Source organism: Oratosquilla oratoria, chromosome 12, assembly GCF_046742065.1.
Source record: "Oratosquilla oratoria isolate Oo_2021 chromosome 12, ASM4674206v1, whole genome shotgun sequence".
Taxonomy (NCBI): domain Eukaryota; kingdom Metazoa; phylum Arthropoda; class Malacostraca; order Stomatopoda; family Squillidae; genus Oratosquilla; species Oratosquilla oratoria.
Genome location: NC_134788.1, coordinates 39,744,082 through 39,765,604, shown reverse-complemented (window position 1 = coordinate 39,765,604; position 21,523 = coordinate 39,744,082). Strand labels below are relative to the sequence as shown.

At 37.1% G+C, this 21,523-nt stretch overlaps 1 protein-coding gene across 1 annotated transcript; it reads left to right on the top strand.

Annotated features, from left to right (window-relative positions):
* The first annotated feature begins 756 nt into the window (after positions 1 to 756).
* LOC143030345 (uncharacterized) lies at positions 757 to 21,273 on the top strand. The gene is made up of 7 exons (XM_076193498.1): positions 757 to 1,077; positions 7,751 to 9,061; positions 10,759 to 10,891; positions 11,400 to 11,526; positions 11,830 to 12,061; positions 13,010 to 13,279; positions 19,730 to 21,273. The coding sequence occupies exons 1-7, from the start codon at positions 933 to 935 to the stop codon at positions 21,010 to 21,012; spliced, it is 3,501 nt and encodes a 1,166-aa protein (XP_076049613.1). The 5' UTR covers positions 757 to 932; the 3' UTR covers positions 21,013 to 21,273.
* Positions 21,274 to 21,523: the final 250 nt, after the last annotated feature.

Sequence of the window (21,523 nt, the reverse complement as noted above, 5' to 3'; positions counted from 1 at the left end):
ATTGAGACTTCACTCCAGAAATCAATAACACCGCTAACTCCTGACAATCATTAATCAGGAACATCCAATGGTAAAATAAAATGTCAAAACCCTTTAATTGGGAGGAGAAATTTTAGTCATCACTTCCAAAACATTATCTTTTGCCCATGTGCCAAAGATCTAACATTGAAAATCCAACAGAAAATATATTAAAAAGAAAAAAACATTGTTTTGTACAGCAAAAATATCAGTCTACAAATAATTCTTAAGAATTCCACTTGATTATGCTTTCACATGATGGTTTCCACCAGGGAAACAATCACACACTACAAAAATAAAGCAATGAAAATAATAGGGTACACCAAAACCATCCCAGTACAAATGCAGATGCCAAAATCCTTCCCAGCGAACACCACATGGAAACGATAAATGCATAGTTGTATGCGTGAGCCCTCGATCCTATTTACCAACCCTGTTACACCACACAAGCACAACCAAATGAATTGTATTTTATTGTTATTATTCTATTTATGTTTATTTTACGTATTTGCACAACTCCGTATTAATATAGATACTGATGATTTTGTTTTTTAGCTTTTCTTAATAAAACTTATTAGAGTTATTGTAGAACATAATATAATCTAATGAATGCTTGTAATGACTAGCACATGCACGCGTTTCTCATTCCATATATCTCGATTTAAAATATAATTATGAAACTTATGTTATCCCTTCGTTCTGCTGTCCTCCTTAAATCTCCCCACTACCACCACTATACCTACATTTCTTCGATGCGATTATGTCCCTAAGGATAGAAACGCTGGTCATTATTGACAATAAATTTCATGTCAAATAATAACCTTGACGCGTAACTCGCGCATGCGCAGTCACTCGTTGTGTAGGTAAACAAATCACAGTCCAGTGTACATTCGGGATCCCCAGTATTCCACATCATGGATACGTCAACACCTTTCTGCAATGAAGTGCAGGACTCCACTCACTCCATGTATTCAGCGCCTGCATCACGTCCAGGCTGTTCTTTATATCCAATGCCCATGCCCCGTCCTGGGTACTACCCATTCTACAGTGACTTTATGGGTACGTAGTTAATTTGATGGTATACGATTACAAGACCAGATGGCGAATACTTGTGGAAGTAAATGTCAATAGCACGAATAAGGAACTAGTACACATTCAAGTCATTAGTAATATTTATAGAAAAGAGGAACTTAAAAAATAATCGGTTCTTAAATGTCTGTTTTAATTTAGTCCATGCACAATGATCGTAGAGTAGCAATTATGAATACTTGAGGATAAAATAGTAAGAACTCAATGTGCTGTTTGCCAAAACTAAATTGATCCCGTATGAGCAACAGGTTTGGTAGTACAGTATATTTGGGTTGTGGTTTGGGAGGAGGGGGAGGGGGAGTCCATTGCAGGCTTTCATTATATACATCACCCCCTCCATTCAAAATAAAACAATAATTGTTGTTGTATTCTGAGATTAATGGAGCGTACTGGAACTTCATTTAAAAGAGGCAGTGGTGGTGATGTAAATGAAAAAATGGGTAGGTTAGGTAGTGGCCATGTAGGTAGAAAAGAAATATTAAGTTGCAAATTAGGAGGTCAAAAGGTTACAACATTAAGACTTCAAGCAGTTTATATTGGAATTTGTAGGTTTGAGGGACCTGACTGCCACAGTGTTTATCATACTGCAGGGGAATTTGAATTATCTATGTCATGTTGTCACAATCATTTAGGAAATGAATAATGGAAATAGTAATAGCATCAAGTTAAGATAGGTAAGTAAATAAAAATATAGTTGACAACATCAATTCAAATAGTCCTGTTGAGTAGATAAAGAAATTCATCTACCATTTGTGCTCTTGCAGGATGCCTTCAGCTCCAAAGGTTACTTAGAGAAGAAACCTAAACACTGAAGATATCATTTGTGTTTCTTAAATTTACCTTTCTTAAGAATATATGTTGTACATATATATATATATATAAATATAAATCATATAACTATATAATTATATATATATATATATATATATATATATATATATAAATCATATAACTATATAAATATATATATATATATATATATATTTAATTATATATATATATATATATATATATATATATATATATATATATATATATATATATATATATATATATATATATATATGTATACACACACACACACACATACATAAACGGGACACCACGAGCATAGCTCCCCTTCCCGTAAAATACAACTAGGTAAATACACACACTTAAAGCTCTAAAATCCAGACACCAATAATTCAAATTTTGGGATGATCTAGACTTCCTCTTGGCCAGCATTCATGTTCAAAGGAAAGGACAAAAGAAAATAGTTGAAAGTATGGGAAAGAAAAAAGATTAAACTCGTAGACAAAGGAATTGTCCAAATTCTATAGTTTTACCATATGTATAAATGCAGTGTTTATTTACCTCGTTGTATTTTACCAGAAGGGGAGCTATGCTCGTCGTGTCCCGTCTTCATATGGAGAGTTGATAATGGAAGAGATGGCAGTGAGGGGAAGATGGGCAGAATATTTTAGGGAGTTGCTGAATGTGAAGGAGGATAGGGAGGGAAAGATAGCTGCAGTGGGAAATACGAAGAAAATGAGAGTGATGAGTGAGGAGAATGGAGGAGAAATAAGGAAGGATGAGGTGAAGGCAGTTGTAAAGATGATGAAAGCAGGTAAGGCACCTGGTCTGGATGGATGTCATGCAGAATGTCTGAAAAAGGGAGGTTCAGTGATGGTGGACTGGTTGGTGAGATTATTTAATGTTTGCTGGAGAGAGGGTAGAGTACCGGAGGACTGGAGTAGTGCCTGTATAGTTCCTCTTTACAAGGGAAAAGGGGACAAGTGTGAATGTAGTAATTTCAGAGGGATTAGCCTGTTGAGTGTAGTAGGGAAGGCTTATGGGAGAATCTTAATTGAGAGGATTAGGAGAGGAACAGGAGTAATTGGTGAGGAACAGTGTGGATTTAGGACGGGTAGAGGTTGTGTAGATCAGATCTTTGTGGTAAGACAGATATGTGAGAAAGCTATAGGAAAGGGGAAGGATGTTTTTTGGGCTTTTATGGATCTGGAAAAGGCTTATGATAGGGTAGACAGAAAGGCACTGTGGGAGGTTATGCAGATTTATGGGATAGGAGGAAAGCTTTTGGGAGCTGTCAAGAGTGTGAGTAGTAGAGCATGTGTTAGGATTGGAAATGGAGAGAGTGAGTGGTTTGAAGTAAAGGTGGGACTTCGTCAAGGATGTGTTATGTCGCCCTGGCTGTTCAACTTATACATGGATGGGGTGGTGCGAGAGGTGAATGCTAGGGTAGTGAGTCAGGGATTGGAGATGGTTAAAGAAAATGGAGAAAAGTGGGAGGTGAGCCAGCTGTTGTTTGCAGACGACACTGCGCTTGTGGCAGGGTCAGAGGAGGGATTGAGGAAGCTGGTGGCAGAGTTTGGGAGAGTATGTGATAGAAGAAAGCTAAAGATAAATGTGGGTAAAAGTAAGATGATGAGATGTACAAGGGGTGAAAGTGGCAGTAGACTGGAAGTGAACATTAAGGGAGAGCGACTGGAGGAAGTGGATAGTTTTAGATACTTGGGTGCAAGTGTAGCAGGAAAAGGTGGAGTGAAGGTGGAGGTAGAATGTAGATTGAGAGAAGCGAGTAAATGCCTTGGTGGTTTAAAGAGTGTAATGAGAAATAGACATTTGGGAATGGATGCGAAGAGGAGACTGTATGAAGGAGTGATTGTGCCAACAGCATTGTATGGGGCAGAAACGTGGAACATAAGAGAAGAAGAGAGAAGGAGTTTGAATGTGTTTGAGATGAGGTGTTGAGAAGTATGGTGGGGGTTACAAGGCTAGATAGAGTGAGAAATGAGGAGGTGAGGAGGAGAACAGGGGTGAAAAAGGATTTGGGAGATAGGGTTGATGAAAGAATATTAGGATGGTTTGGACACATGGAAAGAATGAGTGAAGAAAGACTAGTAAAAGAGGTATGGAAGGCAGATGTGGAGGGAGTGAACATGAGGGGACGTCCTAGGATGAGGTGGATGGATGGGGTGAAGGGGGCTTTGGGGAAGAGGGGAATGTCTGTTGAGGAAGGAAGGGAGAGGACGGAAGACAGAGGTGAGTGGAGAATGGTTGTATATGGATGATGTTGTGACTGCATGAGGAGGAATGGGCGGGGGGGTGGGGGGTGGGGTAGTATGTGTGAGTAAATTTTGACGCAGCCCGAAGGGATTTCTCCCCGTCCTCTCCTTATATGCAAAGGGGGACGGAGAGGGGGGGTCGCCGATTAAATGAAGCGGCCTTGCTGTGGATGTACTGTGTCTTGCGACACTGCTTCTGACCCAGGGCGGTGGGCAGGGTGCAGGGATGACCCGTCATCCAGGAGGTGCTCAGATGAGAGGAAGGGTGGGAGGGGTGTGGAGTGTATTTAGGGATGAATTGGGTGGGAGTGTTTTTATGCCTTTCCCTTTTTGGCTACCTCCCTTGGAAGGGGGAAAAAGCCTTGGTATATGTATGTATGTATGTAAATTCATGTATTGTTTTTGCACACGCCACTTTCTCATCTAACTTGTTCCAAGTGTGAGGAAAGATGTTCTTTTTCAGATCTCTTCTATAGCTGTCTTTCTAGATTTTCTTTCCGTGTCTTCTTGTATTTCTATCATCCCATTTTATTAGATTCTCTCTATCAATCATTTCTATGCCTTTCATGATTCTGTGAATAGCTATCAAATCTCCTCTCTCTCTTCTTTACTCTAGTGTCTGTAGCTCAAGTTTTGCTAGTCTCTCTTCATATGATAGTTTTGAGAGTGTTGGTGCCGCCAATTTTGTAATTGCTCTTTGTATTCTTTCAAGTTTTTTTATACATTTTTTTGTACTTGGTGACCACGGTGTGTGTGTGTGTGTGTGTGTGTGTTTACTTATAGTATACAGGAAAGGATAAACGTTCGTTGGATCCCGTCTCCTATTCTCTAATTTTCTAACATACTTAGACTCAAATTTATGTACAGTACCAACTTAATCTACATCCTTGATTTCCAATTATCATATTTAGATTTGAATTCATACATTGGTTGAACTTGAGCTATATCACCATCTTAGCTATTCCATGTATTTATACATCTATATGGAAGACTGTATTTCTTCACATCCTGTAGACATGTGGTCTTTCTTAATTTACTTCCATGATCTCTTAAAGCCTTCCCATCTTTAATCTGGAAATACCTTCTGTAAGTGCAATCTATCCCTTTTAGTGACCTGAAAACTACATGTGTGTGTTATGTACATGTATTTACCAAACTTCAAACTCTACTCCATAAAACCCCTTCACACATTAACCTCACAGGAAAATCCTTCTCAAGAGAAGCAAGAACTACACTAGTGTGACAGATCACTGCCCAGCAAGAAAATGCTGCCACCATAATTAGAGAATAGGAGAGAGGACCCAATGAGTGTTGCATCTTTCTTGTGTACTACAATTAGGTAAATAACATAAACAAAGCCTGACCACAACAACAAACCATTCCATGTGCATTCATCACACAGAAGACAGTGAATACCTTATTCTACTGTACATTGCCCCATTCCAGCTATACTGAGACAACAGAGTATTTCTTCCTTTAGTGATTTGTAGGCCAATTTGGTGGCAGTTGACAACATGGGAGCCATGGGCCTTTTGCAAAAACCTGATGCAATGGATTGAGTGATTATATGGCTTATCTGTCAGGTTAGGATCCACTTTGGTTGATACTCATTGTACCTTCTTAATCTTGCTTATATCTCTTATTTTACAAATTGCCCATTAGAAATATCATTCACTAGAACATACTTGTTGCAGTGTATGATGGCCTCATCTATAAGAGAACTATGTAAATAGATGTATAAATTTCTGCCAGGTGGAAAATTTTTCATATGTTTGTGTATTTGCCTAATTGTAATATAATAAAGAAGCAATGCTTGAAAGGTCCTGTCTCTTGCTCTCTAATCTATTGTACCTAGCTTTGAATTCATGTATGGTTCCAACTTCTATCTATATACTTATTTTCCCATCTATGTATTGTTCCAGCTCAGTCTATATATTTAGTCATCTGAATGAAAAAATATTTCTTCACATCCTCAAGACATTTAGTCTTTCTCAATTTGTTCTCATAACCTCTTAAAGCTCTCCCCTCCCTTATGTGTGTGTGTGTGTGTATTTAGCTAATTGTAGTATACAGGAAAGGAAAGGAGCAATGCTTGTTGGGTCCCATTTCCTATTCTCTACTATTCTTATCTAGCCTCACATTTATGTACAGTTCCAACCTAATCTATATACTTCATTTCCATTTACCATCTTTAGATTTGAACTTGTGTATTGTTTGAGCTTTGGCTATATCACCTTCTAAACTATTCCATGTATTTATGCATCTATAAGGAAAACCCATTTCTTCACATTCTTTAGACATGTGTCTTTCTTAATTTACTCCCATAACCTCTTAAAGCCCTCTCATCTTTAACCAGGAGATCTCTTTCAGTGCAGCCTGTCCTCTTTAGTGACGTGAATACTTTAATCATATCACCTCTTTTTCCTCAATCTTTCAAAATTGTTAGACACAGTGCTTTGAGTTTTTCCTCTTATGGTTTATGTACTGGGCTGGGGACCAGCTTGGTTGCTGCCTTTTGTATTTTCTTGATCTTACTCCTTCACTCTTTGTGGGGAATATACTACTGACACATAGTCCAGTCTTGGACAGATCAGGGTTTCAATGGGTTTCTTCATCATCTCTTTATCCATATAGTGAAACACCACTTTAATCTTCTGCTGTAGTCTATGTCTCTCCCACAATGGGCTGGGCAACATGTGTGTGTGTGTTTATCAAATTGCATTTACCTTATTGTATTATACATGAAGGGAGCTACATCTGTGGGATCCTGTATTTTATTCTCCAATTATAATGCCCTGTTTTAAGTCCATGAATTGTTCCAGCCTGGGCCTTATTGTCTTCTGGGCTAATTTACATATCACTGTGGGAAACTATTTTTTCACATCCTTCAAACTTGTAGTCTTTTTCAATGTGTTCCCAGAACCTCATAATGTTTTCCTACCCAATATCAGGATTTTTTTCTATCACATATGTCCACCCCTTCAGTGATCTGACCACTATAATGAAATTTCCTTCAATCTTTAAACAATGCTTCTAGTGTCTCCTCATACAACTTGTTAGCAGGGCAGGGAATCATTTTGATTGCTGCTCTTTGTAGTCTCATGACCCTGCTTATATATTTCACCTGTGTTGGGACTGGACCACTGATGTATGTTCCTATCTAGGGCAGGTTAGGTGTATTCCCAGTAGGGAAAGGGTTAAAAGCAAAATTGATCAGAAAAGACGAAAGAGACAGTGGTCATATATTTGAGTGGAGAGGTGTTAATAGATTGAGATAGACATCAAAAATACTTCATTGTACAAGGTTGATTCCCATTTGTCTATGAATCTTACAAATGACAGGAACATGTTTATATAGATATTAATTTTGATTTATGCAATGCCCATTACCAGCCAGGTACTATATATTGCTCATTAAAAGTTGTCATTCACTAGAACATACTTTTTACAGTATATGATGGCCTGCCCTATAAAAGAATTATGTAACTAGATGTATAAATTTATAACAGATCGAAAGGTGTTTACATGATGTATATATACTTATATGATTATATAAACATACCTTTTTTTAATTTTAGGTGCACCAAGACAAGCAACATTATTAGAGACATATAGTGAAGAAGCAAAACATATGACTGGAACTACTGAGAAGGAGCTAGTGCAGAAAAGTTGGAGGCCTGAAACTAGTGGAGTAGGTGATATTGGTTGTCCCTCAGAATATTCTTATAATGTTGTGGGAAGAACGGATGAGAAGTCTCTCAAGTGCAGGTTTTGTGAAGCTACGTTTTCCTCTCTTTCTGCTCTGAAATATCATAATCGGACTCACAAAGGTAAAAAACCTCGAAAGTGCAGAATATGTAAATCTTTATTTTTGCAAGCAGGCGAGCTGAAAGAGCACATGAAAATTCATGCCAATGATAAACCATATAAATGTACACATTGTGAGGCTTCATTTGCACGATCGTACTCGCTCAATGATCACATTAGAACTCACACTGGAGAGAAGCCATATCAGTGTCGATATTGTGAAAATTCATTCGCTCAGTCGTCTACTTTGAATAGACATATCAGAACGCATACAGGCGAGAAGCTTCACAAATGTAGTGTTTGTGAGTCGACATTTGCCGGCTCATATAATCTGAAAAGACACATGAGCACTCACACTGGCGAGAAGCCCTATAAATGTAGCGTATGTGAAGCTGCATTTTGTGCATCGTCTCATCTAAAGATACACATGCGGACTCACACAGGTGAAAAACCGCACGTTTGCATTCTTTGCAATGCTGCATTCTACGACTCGTCTGGGTTGAAAAAACACATAAGAACCCATTCCGGCGAGAAGCCGTACAAATGCAAATTTTGTGGTGCTTCCTTTTCTCAGTCATCTTCCCTAAATGATCACGTCAGGACACACACAGGTGACAAGCCTTACAAATGCACAGTGTGTAACGCTGCTTTTGCAAAGTCGTCAAATCTAAATGTTCATTTTAGAACTCATACTGGTGACAAACCCCACAAGTGTAGTGTGTGTAATACTTCATTTTGTAGCTCATCACAGTTGAAATTTCACATGAAAACCCATCCGGGTCAAAAACCTTATACGTGCACCCTGTGTGAGGACTCGTTTACTTCATGGTCTAGGTTGAAGGTCCATATGAGTGTTCACATGAGTGACAAGCCTACCACAGACGAGCTGGATAGGTCTAATGAGCAGTCTGACACTATGAAAAGTGTGAAAGAAATTGAAGATGAGGACCAGGAGCATATTATCAGAAATAGTGCCTCATCTGAACCCATGGGTTCTGGTAAAGAGGAAGATGTGGGAGTAGAGGTCAATGTTGATGATGATGAGTCTCAACAGGTGTCAGATAAAACAGATGAGCAAGAATGAGTGAAGTCACATTCTTGGAAACTCCATCTGTTGGAAGATCAGAAAAAGATGTGAAAAAGATCATGCTGCAGCGTACATCATGTTGTTACAGATTATAAAAGTGTATTTACAAAAAAGTTTGTATGGGTATGGCAGAGAAATAAATTTGATTCATTGTTATTGTAACAAAATTATACATGAATGGAGGTCTTATTCTGAATTACTGTTAATAAAAATGTTTGATGCACCACTGACTTTGTCAGTGATGTTGGTAATTCCTCTTTTTATGGTTGCTATTGAATAATCATAATAGAAAGTGATTGAAAGAAAGTTGTGTTGTGAAAAGGATGGAAACCATTGTAATAGTCATAGATTAGTATGATATTTGTTCAATAGTAGTTGCTACAAAAGTCAGATAGTATATAGGTACATGACATTTACTGGATATAGTTGATATTGAAATGTTTTTACATCACTAGCCTTATTAAGGCTTATTATGAGATATTTGTATTGGACAAAGTTGTCAAGTTCAATAAATCATTTACATATATATTTTTTCACTGTCTTTAAGGCCCTTAAACAACAGCTGGTTCTTTCAAGATTAAACCAATCTTTCTGGTGTATCTTCACCTCTATGTCTTGATTCTTTGACCCATTGGTCATCAGATTGTTATATTTAACAATCTATTGCCTTATTATTCAATACTTCTAATTTCTCCACCACCCTCGATACACCTCTCCACATTGTCTTCCATCAAGGTTACATTATTTTTTTTTCCCTTTATTATTATTATCTGCAGTTTTTAAACAGAGGCCAACATACGCTTCTGTATTCTAACTCTGTGGACTTTCTTTAGTGGGTTATATACCATTATGATATCTCTCCTACTGATTTTCTGTTATTATTCTCATACTTATCACCTAGGCCTTCTCTAAAGCACTTTTGACCGTTGTATGATTTTCACTGCTATTACAAATTTCTCTCCTCTCACCCATTGCCAAAAACAGTAGCTCCCTTCACCCATTTAACTATCAGTATTTCCATTAAGCTTAGTCTCAGTACAACAGGTTATATCTGAAACTCTCTCCTGGAGATATTTATATATTTCCAATCTGGCCAGTGTCATTCTGTCTACATTAGTAAATGCCAATTTCTAACTCTTCACTTTATTGTTTCTCCTATTCTCTGATTATCTCCTTCAATGCCACTTCTACTATTTTTGATCTACCACTCTCCAATGAAATTATCATCTATTCCATTTTCTTTCCCCTTTATCAGGATTTTTGTTTTTGTTTTCTTCCCCTGCTGCATCCTTTCTTATCCATTTTTTTTTTTTCTTTTTTTTTCAATTTCAATGTCTTATGGATGATGACAATCACCTTGTTTCCTTAAATAATTTTCAGTGACTGTTTCCCCACTTCCCTTTGTATCTATGGCAGCAGTTGATGGGTCTGCCAGAGCAAAAGTGCTGTGGAAAGGTGCCTCACTGGGGAGGCATCTCACTGTTTTTTGATATGGAATTCCAGGTGAAGCAGTATTACTCAGCTTAAGCCTTATGGTAAATATGTTCAGTGCCTGAGGATTTCATGCTTAAAATTGTGCACTGTAAAGATGAAGTTGCTTGGTCTTGACCATAGTTTGTGTATATGACAAAGTTTCAGCAAGGGGAGTTACATGTGGTGGCTGAACAGTTCTCATATTTTCCTGTTGCACAGTGACACCATTGCGTAGTATGTTGAAAATGTCGATAACTGAAGCAGCAATATGGGCATGGCATACCTGTCAAGCTACTTGTGGTGTCTTGCCAAAAGATTTTGCATTAGAGACCATAAGTTTGTGTACAAAATGGTAATTAAACAATAAGAAAACAATTTTTTTTTTTTTTTTTCATTATTTGTTTCAAAACAAATGCAGGATGAAAACACAATATAAACACAATACAATATGAACACCACATAATGAAAAACAGGACTGTTTACAAAAGGGGAATTTATTTCAAATGGTTCAAAACACATTAAGAAGCATCGCATGCAGAGAAAAAGCGTAAGATTTTCAACTTACGCAGTGAGACTTGAAAATCATAGAAATTACATAAGAGTTACAAAAAAACAAACAAACAAAAAACATAAGACTTGACAGGTATGGCATAGGGAGTACCTTCTCATGTATCTCATGTCATATGCAAAGATAGGTTGAAAGCTAAGGTAGGGGGAAATTTAACACTGGTGTGGAGGTTGAAATCTCCATACCATTTAGATTATGATTACACCTTACCCCTCGGGTTCTTTGTGTTCAAATTCTGAAAAATCTCAGTAATGTAATGTTGACTGTTGTATGTGGTTTATTTTGAATTTAGGTACCAGCAAGGGTTGAAATACTGGACTTTGTTGTACTGGGTTCTGGATTTCAATTACACTCATACAGATCTATTTGACTGCAAGTATATTTGGCAGGATCTTCCTCATGAAGTTACATCTTTATCAGTATGAAGGGATTTAATGTAGCAAGGGGTGATTCACTGGTAGTATGTAGGACTAAGAATTTTGAGTAGTCTGGGTTAGGGCCCATTTGATCTCATTATGGGCTAAGATGATAACAGGGTAAGTTCAGGAGTGCAAAGACCCTAACTAGTACTGGGGTGATAGCTAATGGATGTGATTCTGAGGCTGTTCTGTTGTGGCAGCAACAATTCCCTCATTGGGGAAGGTGGGCAATTACTATTGTTTTATTGAGTGAGGTTGATTCTGGGTGTGAAGGGGAGGCTTTATTGTACCGTTGATGGAAAGGTATTACAGAGTGGGTCAGGAGTACAACAGGAGAACTTTGTTGAGTCTGAGAGGGATACTACTCCTTCCTTAAGCCTACAGAATTGGGTGACCAAAGGGATGGCTCCCAAGTCAGACATTTGGAGCACCTTATCCTTGTGCCTTACCCATGTGGGGGTGAGCAGAGGATATACTGAAGAGGTTTGCAAAATCATGCAGACTACTGCTGAACTGAATTGGCTCCTTAGTCCCAGTAAAGGATGACCCAAGGGGCTGCACTGCCTACCATGTGGGTTGTAAATAGGAGCTTCCAGAGATCATCTCACCCCACCATCATTATAGATTAATGCTCAGAGAATGAAGTTATTGTTGAATAGCAGAAGAAAGTTTTGAGTGACAGAATATACTGTCATTTAGTCAATCAGTCACTACCTCATTTATTACATTGACTCCCTGTTGGCTCTAATGGAGAAAGCAGTTAGCTCAAAAAACAACTTGTCCCTTTGGAGTTGTTGCTTAGCACATTACAATGCAATGCAAACTGGAACTATTGTCTATATCAGCATTTCTCAACCTTTTATCCTTGGATAACCTTTAAAATAAATTGCATGCCTCAAGGAATCCATGAGAAAAAAAACATATCTTTCTAATTTTGTTTTCATTGTAATGATAGGTTAGATAGGGTGATGTCTATATTACATGATTACAATAACCTTTTGCAGAACCTTAGGTTTTTGCAGAACCCTAGTTGAGAAATGCTGGTCTATATAATTAGACAAATATGAGTCCTTTTGGTGCATAGTATGTTTTGTAGTACCCTTAATTTCCATGTTGTAATATTCCTCACTATTCCAAGTTAAGAACTACTTTAAGAAAGTTCTCTGAAGTAGGTATAAGTGCCAGAGTGAAGAGTGTATGTAATATGTAAATGTCATGAGCTCACAGTTATTATTTCTTTCACAGCCTAAAGAAAACCAAAGCTGTGAGGGAGAGAATAAAGGACCAAAATGCAAACAACACAGTGTAGCCTATATACTAGCCACCATTTCCAACTTGGCCTAGAGACAGTCACACTGGTATCCTTATCTCCATGTGATGTAGGAAACAAAATTGATGACCTCATTAAACCAAAGATGGAAATTAATCAAATAAGTTTAGTGTACATCATTCCATACTTAAGTTGTGACCGTGCCTATATCAGAAAAAAAAATACAGTGGTTATCCTCAAGAATTAGAGAATGCAGAGCCTATGTCCAATACCATCACAACACCAGCACACTCATAAATCATATGGACGAAAAAGGAAATTCACCAAAATGGGACCAGCAAGCATTCTACACAATAATCTTAGTAACAGAGAAAATTGTAGAAACCACCAACAACTGCACAAACAACAGAATAGATTATATTAAACTGTCAAAATCAGCATCATTGCATGCGGCAAAAGAATTAAAATATGTCAGAACATTAGGTAAACAGAAGTATCCTATGGAGTGCCAATTTGACCAGGTTGCAGGATTTCAGTCCTTCTTAGACTCAGAGAATCCATGTATCCTTTCACTCCACATTTATTATTATCATTATTATATTTTGTCTGTTTGTTTATTATTGATTTATTTGTTTATTGTTATTATTATTTTTTCTTTCTTTTTTTGATAACCAGTTTTTTCTGCTGTGTATTCATCCCTACTCAAGAAGCACCATAGTGCAAAACTAGTCAAGGACTAAACTCATTCTCTATTTGTATTCCTCTCCTACTCTTACAACCTGTCAAGATGTCTTCATATGTGATTCACCATGGTCTCACCATTGTCTTGGATCACGTGTTGTACTCATGATTGACAGTTATTATCTTCCTGGATGAGAGCTCAGAGCTCATATGACTGATCTATGGTTAATACTGTGACCTTGCATGCATACACACCCCCAACTCCCCACCCACAAGAGTTGGTGTAACAACCCACAGTGCAGCAATACTGAAATCATTTCAGCCCTGGGCAGGATTCAAACCCGGACCGCCGCAGTGGCAGGCGAGAATTCTAACCACCATGCCAAAAGTATTTACCCAGTTGTATTATACAGGAAGGGAGTGACCCGTCTTTGTATCTTTCAGCATCAAGTTTTTTCTTAAAATCTTGAATAGTGTTTGCACACACTGTTCCTTTATTTAATTTATTCCAGGTATCCAGTACTCTATGTGGAAAACTATTTTTTTCTTTTCTTTTTTAAGATCTCTCCTATAGTTATCTTTTTTGAGTTTCTTTTCATGTCCTCTTATTTTTCCAGGTCCCATTTTAATAAATAACGTGTGTGTGTATATGTGCAGAACCTCAGTTTTCAAATGTACAATTCAAACAAATTCGTTTTTGAATGTGTGTATATATATATATATATATATATATATATATATATATATACATATATATATTGCTTTAGTAGACAAAAATATTGGTTCTCAACCAACCTGAACAGAGAAAAATGGAAAGTAGGGTGAAATTCAAAGTTTTGTAGAAAACATAACCCATAAAGCTGAATCCAGCAGATCAGTAAAATTGATTCGGTCCACAACTAAATTAGTTCTGAAGTAGTTTTCTAGGTTGGATTGTGGTCAAGAACTGGGATTCTACAAGCAGAGCAGGTTAGAGCATCATCGCTTGCTGCAGAGGTCGAGGTGACACCAGTTCAGACCCTACCACCAATGAGTTGAACCAAGGGCATGGTTAATTAAATTCCATAATACAAAGTTCTTTGCAAAGGAACACTATCCTTGCCTCCTGAATAGGGGAGTTTACAATGTTAAACCAAGTCATTATGAATCATATATTCATATATATATGTGTGTGTGTGTGTGTGTGTGTGTGTGTGTGTGTGTGTGTGTGTGTGCGTGCGTGTCTCCGTCGTGGGCATTGTCAGTCTCGTTCGTGATGACATGGAATTAAAAATAAAAAGTTAATGTGGTTGAATATATATATATATATATACATATTTTTTCAACCACATTAACTTTTATATACATATATATATATATATATATATATATATATATATATATATATATATATATATATATATATATATATATATATATATATGGTCACCAATTAAATGAAGCAATCTTGGTATGGATGTACTGTGTCTTGCTGCATTGTGTTTGGTCCAGAGCAGTTGGCAGAGGCAGGGATGCTCCATCATCCATGAGGAACGAGATGGGTGGTGGAAGGGAGTGAAATGGGTAGGAATAGGTATGTCTCTGAATTGGCTGCCTCCTTTATAAGGAGGAAAAAATATCTTGGTATATATATATATATATATATATATATATATATATATATATATATGTATATATATATATATATATATGTATATATATATATATATATATATATAACATATATATATATATATATATATATATATATATATATATATAATATATTGATATATATATATATACACACATATATATACATATATATAATCATATATACATATATAAATACATGTAGATATATTTATATATATACATATACATATATATATATATATATATATATATATAAATAGTATATACGGGCAGGATATTTTCTCTTATACATACCTCATTAAAAGTAACCCAGAAAAAAAAATTGGTGATCTATTATAAGACAAAGAAGACCAGCTACTTCCCTCTTAAAAATAGCTCCCACCAAGAAAGAAAGAAAGGAACTTAAAAAATCACGTCATCTATAGGTTTACTTGTGCATGAGGGACTGTGAAGCCCTCCCCTCCACCTATATTGGCATGACGACAACGAGGTTACCCCGTCGCCTTTCATGTCACCTGACATCAGGAGCCCCTAAAAATAATTTAAGAGAAGTCCATGGCACAACACTAACAAGAAACATCCTCAAAGAAAACTACGAGATTTTGGAAACATGCACAGATGACAGACGCCTCCCAATTTTAGAAACACTATACATTAAAGAGTTAAGCCCAAATCTGAATATACAAGCAGATGACCTTAGGGCCCTACCAAGCATAAGACAAATCGCCATAAATCCAAGCGTGAGACATAACCCCACAAATCAAAGTCGTGACAAAAACGCCACAATCCCAAGCACAGGACATTTTGTCACAACACGAAGTCGGAGGATTTTCCCTAGATGCCCAGCACGTGACAATTCATCACTGCCTGAGTTACCAGGTAACCTCTTCCAGGCGACCGGTGACCTCTCCCAATGACGAGCAAATATAGAAGTCTCAGTATATAAAAATAATTAAACATAACACTGGAATAATTCTTATCCTGACATGATAGAATATTCCTAAAAGCTACTGAAGAAGGGTCTTGAACTCGAAATCGCGATATAGCAAACATGACCACCTACAGTGGTGGACACTTGGAACAAACTTGACAAAGAAATAGTTCACAAAAAACATTCATGAGTTTTAGCGCAAACTAGACTGCGAGATACAAAGGCGGGACACTACGAGCGTAGCTCCCCTTCCCGCAAATACAACTAGATAAATACAGTGAAGTCATAAACTTCCTCTCAAAGGAACATAAATCCATAGTAAGGCATATGGAAAATGCATCTAAAAGATAGTAAATGCATAATTAGCCATCACTTTTAATATGTGTGTGTGTCTGTATAATATATATATATATATATATATATATATATATATATATATATATATATATATATATATATATATATATATATATATATATAATTTGGTGTTCTACAGAGGAGTTTGTGCACAGGCTGCGAATATTTCAGTAATGGATTCTATGGATTCAAGGTTAAAGACCATTTATATACAAGATGGTCAGCAGCAAACTACCGATCCAAACTAGGGATCGCTTCAGTTTGTTCCCTAGGGTAAATAATAGATTATCGCCAACAGTAAAGCACTGAAATTATTATGTCGCATCGACAGCCTGACCAATGACAAGCTGAAACCAACCGCCGAATATGAATTGTTAAAATCAGCGTCGAATTAAGCTCACAATGACCATATAAGATCAGAATTAATCAAGAGTAATCGCAACCTATTAAAGAAAAAGAAAAATTCAAGCCAGTTGACTTCGGAATGTAAACAATACAGTTCGAAGCTGCCATTTTGTACGTTCGCCAAGGAAAACAATGAAATGTTAAGCATAATAGCTTCATGGTAATTATTTGTCTTGTTACTATTGCCTATATTATAAGTTTAAAACCTTAAATACCGCGTAATTATGCTTTTCACTTATGTAGTTAAGGTATTGATAATGGGACGTGATTTGCCGAGATTTGTTTCCCATACGTTGAGATTTGCTGAGCATTATTATTAATTTCAGTTTTATTAAATCCAGTCTAATTGGACTTAATGATGTAATCTTCATTGAGGTATCTATATGCCGTCAAATAATTTAGTTTCCCATTCACTTTGCGATGGGGGTAATTTGAAGTTTAATAGAAGCCTGAGAGTACAGTTCAGTAATCAGTACAGTCATCAGAATAGGTTTAACCATTTTGCTACCAAAGAGGGTCTAGTGACGCTGAGTAAAGGAATCTGGTGGTCACAGGTGGTTTAGGTAGTGGGAGGGATTGAGGCCATGCCCCCCCCCCCTCCATTCCTCTCAGGAGATATGTTAGCATTCTTCTGTAATTACTTTTGGTTGTTTCAGTATGGTGACCACATGAATGTATAAGGTTCACAATTGTTTCCAAAACTGATGATGAAATACATTTTTTATTGCAGTTAAATACACATGCTGCAAAGGATGCACATTGCTTTTTATGAGGCCAGAAGTGGTTTTTTTCTGTATTGTAAGGTGCAGAATTAGGGGTATCTACCAAACTGGGGACTGATCTGTCCAGTTAGCAGAGTGCTGGACAATGATGATATGTTGTGCTTTCAAATCACAAGGTAACTGCACCTTCCAATATAAAACTTCTAACTGCATAGATGATCAGTATGTGCCCTTTGGTGCAAGTGTATTTAGTTGCAAAAATATATTCAATTTATGCTTGCATGTCCATACAGTCATCATACTGAAACAACTGGAAGGAATTATTGAAATCCACCAACATATTTCCTAAGTGGGTGGCATAGTACTTTTTTTTTCACTTCCCCCCCACCCCACCCCAGGAAGAGCTGCCTGAATTTGCCTGTGCTATTGGTTGTTGGTAGCCCGATAAAAGTTTCCTTTTTCTCTGTGTAGCTATCATTATTATTTTTTTTATATATATATAAAAAGTAAGACAAATAGTAAAAGTATGGTTTAATTTTTTTAAATAGTGAAGTTGACATGTTACTTTCTGTATTCCATTACACTTGTTTGGTTTGATTATTTCATAGATAGCTTACTATCTCTACCTCATCATGTTCCCCTCTGCCTTCAGGGGGCTTGGGATGGCCTCAAAAAGATTAGGTTAATACAACTTCTTGACAGTGTGAGGAGGTTAGGTTATGGTTGGGGATTTGGGCCCCAAAAGCAAATTTATTGTAATTACATCAGAATTGCCTTTTTATTTTATTTATTTATTATCATTTATTGTTTTGTCAAATATCTTGGGACTGTTGTGACACCCCTATAGACCAGAGTCACATATTTTTATGACTTGATAATTTTCTCCATTCCAAAAACACTAATTACTTTTAACTTCTCTCTCTCCTCTCTGCTGCCCTCTTTAAATCTCCTTTACCATTTCTGTAACTCCACTTCAGCAGAATATGGTCTTCAAGAATAAAAGTGCTGGTTGTGTACCAACAAAGTAGTACAATAATGCCACCAGGGGATTTTATACTACTAGAGAGACCTGTAGTACCAGAGGTCTAAGAAGCCTTTATAACACAATAATGGCATGTAGTACAGTTTGAATTTTAATATCTAGTTAGATAAACTTAAGAACATAAGAATGAAGGAGACTCCAAGAGACCCTAAGGCCTACACTAGGCAGCTCCGTATCCATCACCACCTGTCATCCCCCCCATCCATAAAGTTGTCTAATCATTTCATAAAACAACTGATAGTTTCAGTGCTTACTACATGGTTACTAAGTTTATTCCATTCATTGACCACCCTATTGGTAAACCAATTCTTGCCCATTTCCTTTTTGAATCTAAATTTGTCCAGTTTATAACCATTACTGCGAGTCCTGCCCTGTTTTTTTAATATGATGACCTTGTTTGCATCACCCTTGATAAAGCCTTAGATCCACTTGAACACCTCTATTAGATCACCCCGCACCTAAGCAACACTTTATGCTGTCATGTATGACTAATAGCTTGTTATTTTTTTATGTTTGATTCAAATCTTTTCATGTCTAGCATCCAACCTTATTATGGACTGAAAAGTATCCTGTTAACATGATTTACCCTTGTGATTCATCATGAGATATATTCCTTTTTGAGCTGCCTTTTTGTACACCATTCACTCTCCACACTTGCTTATTCTCACTGGTACATGAAACTTGTGTCATTTCTTCTACTGCACTCCTCTTTATGGTAGTATATATGAACCCAGCCACCACAAAATACCTCTATCCTTTTTTTTTTTTTTTCCTCTCCTCAACTGAGAAACTGTTGTTTCTTGCAAGACTGAAGATAGGTGCCTATACGTGGTAATTAAGTGGTTTTAATGGTAGAATGAACCAACTCATCCAGTCAGTGTTATTTCCTAAGGTACATTTCCCAAATTCTCATCAATTTCCTCACCTCCACACGGAGGTGCACTAAGATGGACATTTCCAAGTCTCCAGATTGGGGCCAGAAATACACTAGCATTTTGCAGAATGAAATAGCTTGCAATCTTATTGAAGAAGTAGTACAGTATTTTCATTACAGATAAAAATATACATATACAAGCATATTCATTTGTAGTTTTTATTACAGGAGGTACAAAAAACTACACTACATTGTCGAAATTCTTTAGAGGAAAGTATTCCTGCGTGAATCATCTCCAAAGGAGCGAGCAAAATGGATGTGAATCAAACCCTTAAAAAGGAGGTGATATGTAACTCACCAAAACCAGTTAAGAAAGTTCGTGTTAAAAGTGCCAAAGGAAAACCTTACACATGTTCTCTGTGCAATACGTCATTTGCCACATCAAGTACTTTGAGAATTCATACCCGAGTTCATACAGGTGAAAAACCATATCATTGTACGCTTTGTGGATCTTCCTTTTCTCAGCTTTCTAATCTGAAGGTCCATAGGAGGACCCACACAGGAGAGAAGCCGCACAAGTGTACCGTTTGTATGGTTTCATTCACTCAGTCCAGTCATTTGAGCGCTCATATGAAAACCCACTCTGGAGAGAAACCACACGAATGTGATGTTTGTAAAGCGACGTTTTCAAGACCAGACGGCTTAAAGGTTCACATGAGAACGCACACAGGCGAGAAGCCGTACAAGTGCACGCGCTGCGAGAGTTCCTTTTCGGTGCATAGCAACTTGAAGGGACACATGAAGACCCACACAGGAGAAAAACTCCACAAATGTACGTTTTGTGTCGCTTCGTTCTCGAGGTCGACGGTTCTCAAGGACCACATGAGAACGCACACGGGCGAGAAACCGTACAAATGCACCGTCTGTAACATTGCGTTCTCTCAGTTATGTACTCTAAAGGTTCACATGAGGACACACACAGGTGAAAAACCTTACGAATGTTCTTTTTGTAAAGCATCCTTTTCTCAAATTGGTAACCTAACTTCACATGTGATGATTCATACAAACGAAAAGCCCTATAGATGCACACTTTGCGGAGCCATGTTTACGCAGTCGAGTAATCTAAAGGTTCACATGCGGACTCACACCGGAGAAAAACCGTATCATTGTACTCTTTGCGACGTTTCATTTTCTCACTCGAATAGTTTAAACGTCCACATGAGAACGCACACAGGTGAGCGTCCTTACAAGTGTACGTTGTGTGAGGCTTCGTTCATTGCATCGAGTAATTTGAGTCATCATATGAGGATTCATACAGGTGAGAAGCCGTACAAATGTATGCTTTGCCAAGCAATATTCTCGACACCTGGTGGACTAAAGGGTCATATAAGAACCCATACTGGCGAAAAGCCTTATAAATGCAATGTATGTGAAGCTGCATTTGCCGAGTCAAGAGCTCTGAAAGGACATATGAGAATTCATTCTCATAAATGTAATCTTTGTGGGGCATTGTTTCCCTATTCCCATTTGTTGGAGGTTCATGTAGAGAAACATCAAGTAAATGGATGATAAAAAATATAACAGTAAGGCTTCCATAGAATGTAATTTGGAAATTAGGTCATTTTCAGTCCTTGTAGTGTTTAAACTTTTGTCAGTGCCACATGTAGTTTAGATAACTTATGAAGTATTCCTTAGCATTCATGTATCCAAGGGAAGGTAGAAATTAAATTATTGGTCCTGTAACAACTTAAACATGGTTGATCAATTATCTAATAGATTGAAATGAGAAACTCGTACTGCTGTTACTAAAGCAGCCTCAATAAAGTTAAGTGTTCCATACCACATATTTTTGTAACCTCTTCCAATTGTTGATACACAACCTTATCCTTGTAGGCCACACTCATTGCAAGTGTGAAATGATTTGTCTAAAATATTCCCAGTAAGATGGAGTATAAAGCCACCTGCCTTATCAGATTTTCTTACCCTACAGTATTCAGCTTTTCTGCTACAATAGTGGATCTCTTCTTTGTCAATAGTTTCACTCACTCTTCATAAAGAGTTAGTAATTGTATGCCTATTA

Bases quoted from the DNA above. Each gene is read 5' to 3' on its own strand.
- LOC143030345 (XM_076193498.1), top strand. From the start codon at position 933: ATGGATACGTCAACACCTTTCTGCAATGAAGTGCAGGACTCCACTCAC. The intron at 10,892-11,399 runs GTAATTAAACAA...TTTTGAATTTAG, and splicing joins ATAAGTTTGTGTACAAAATG to GTACCAGCAAGGGTTGAAAT. The intron at 12,062-13,009 runs GTAAAGGATGAC...TGCCTATATCAG, and splicing joins GAATTGGCTCCTTAGTCCCA to AAAAAAAAATACAGTGGTTA.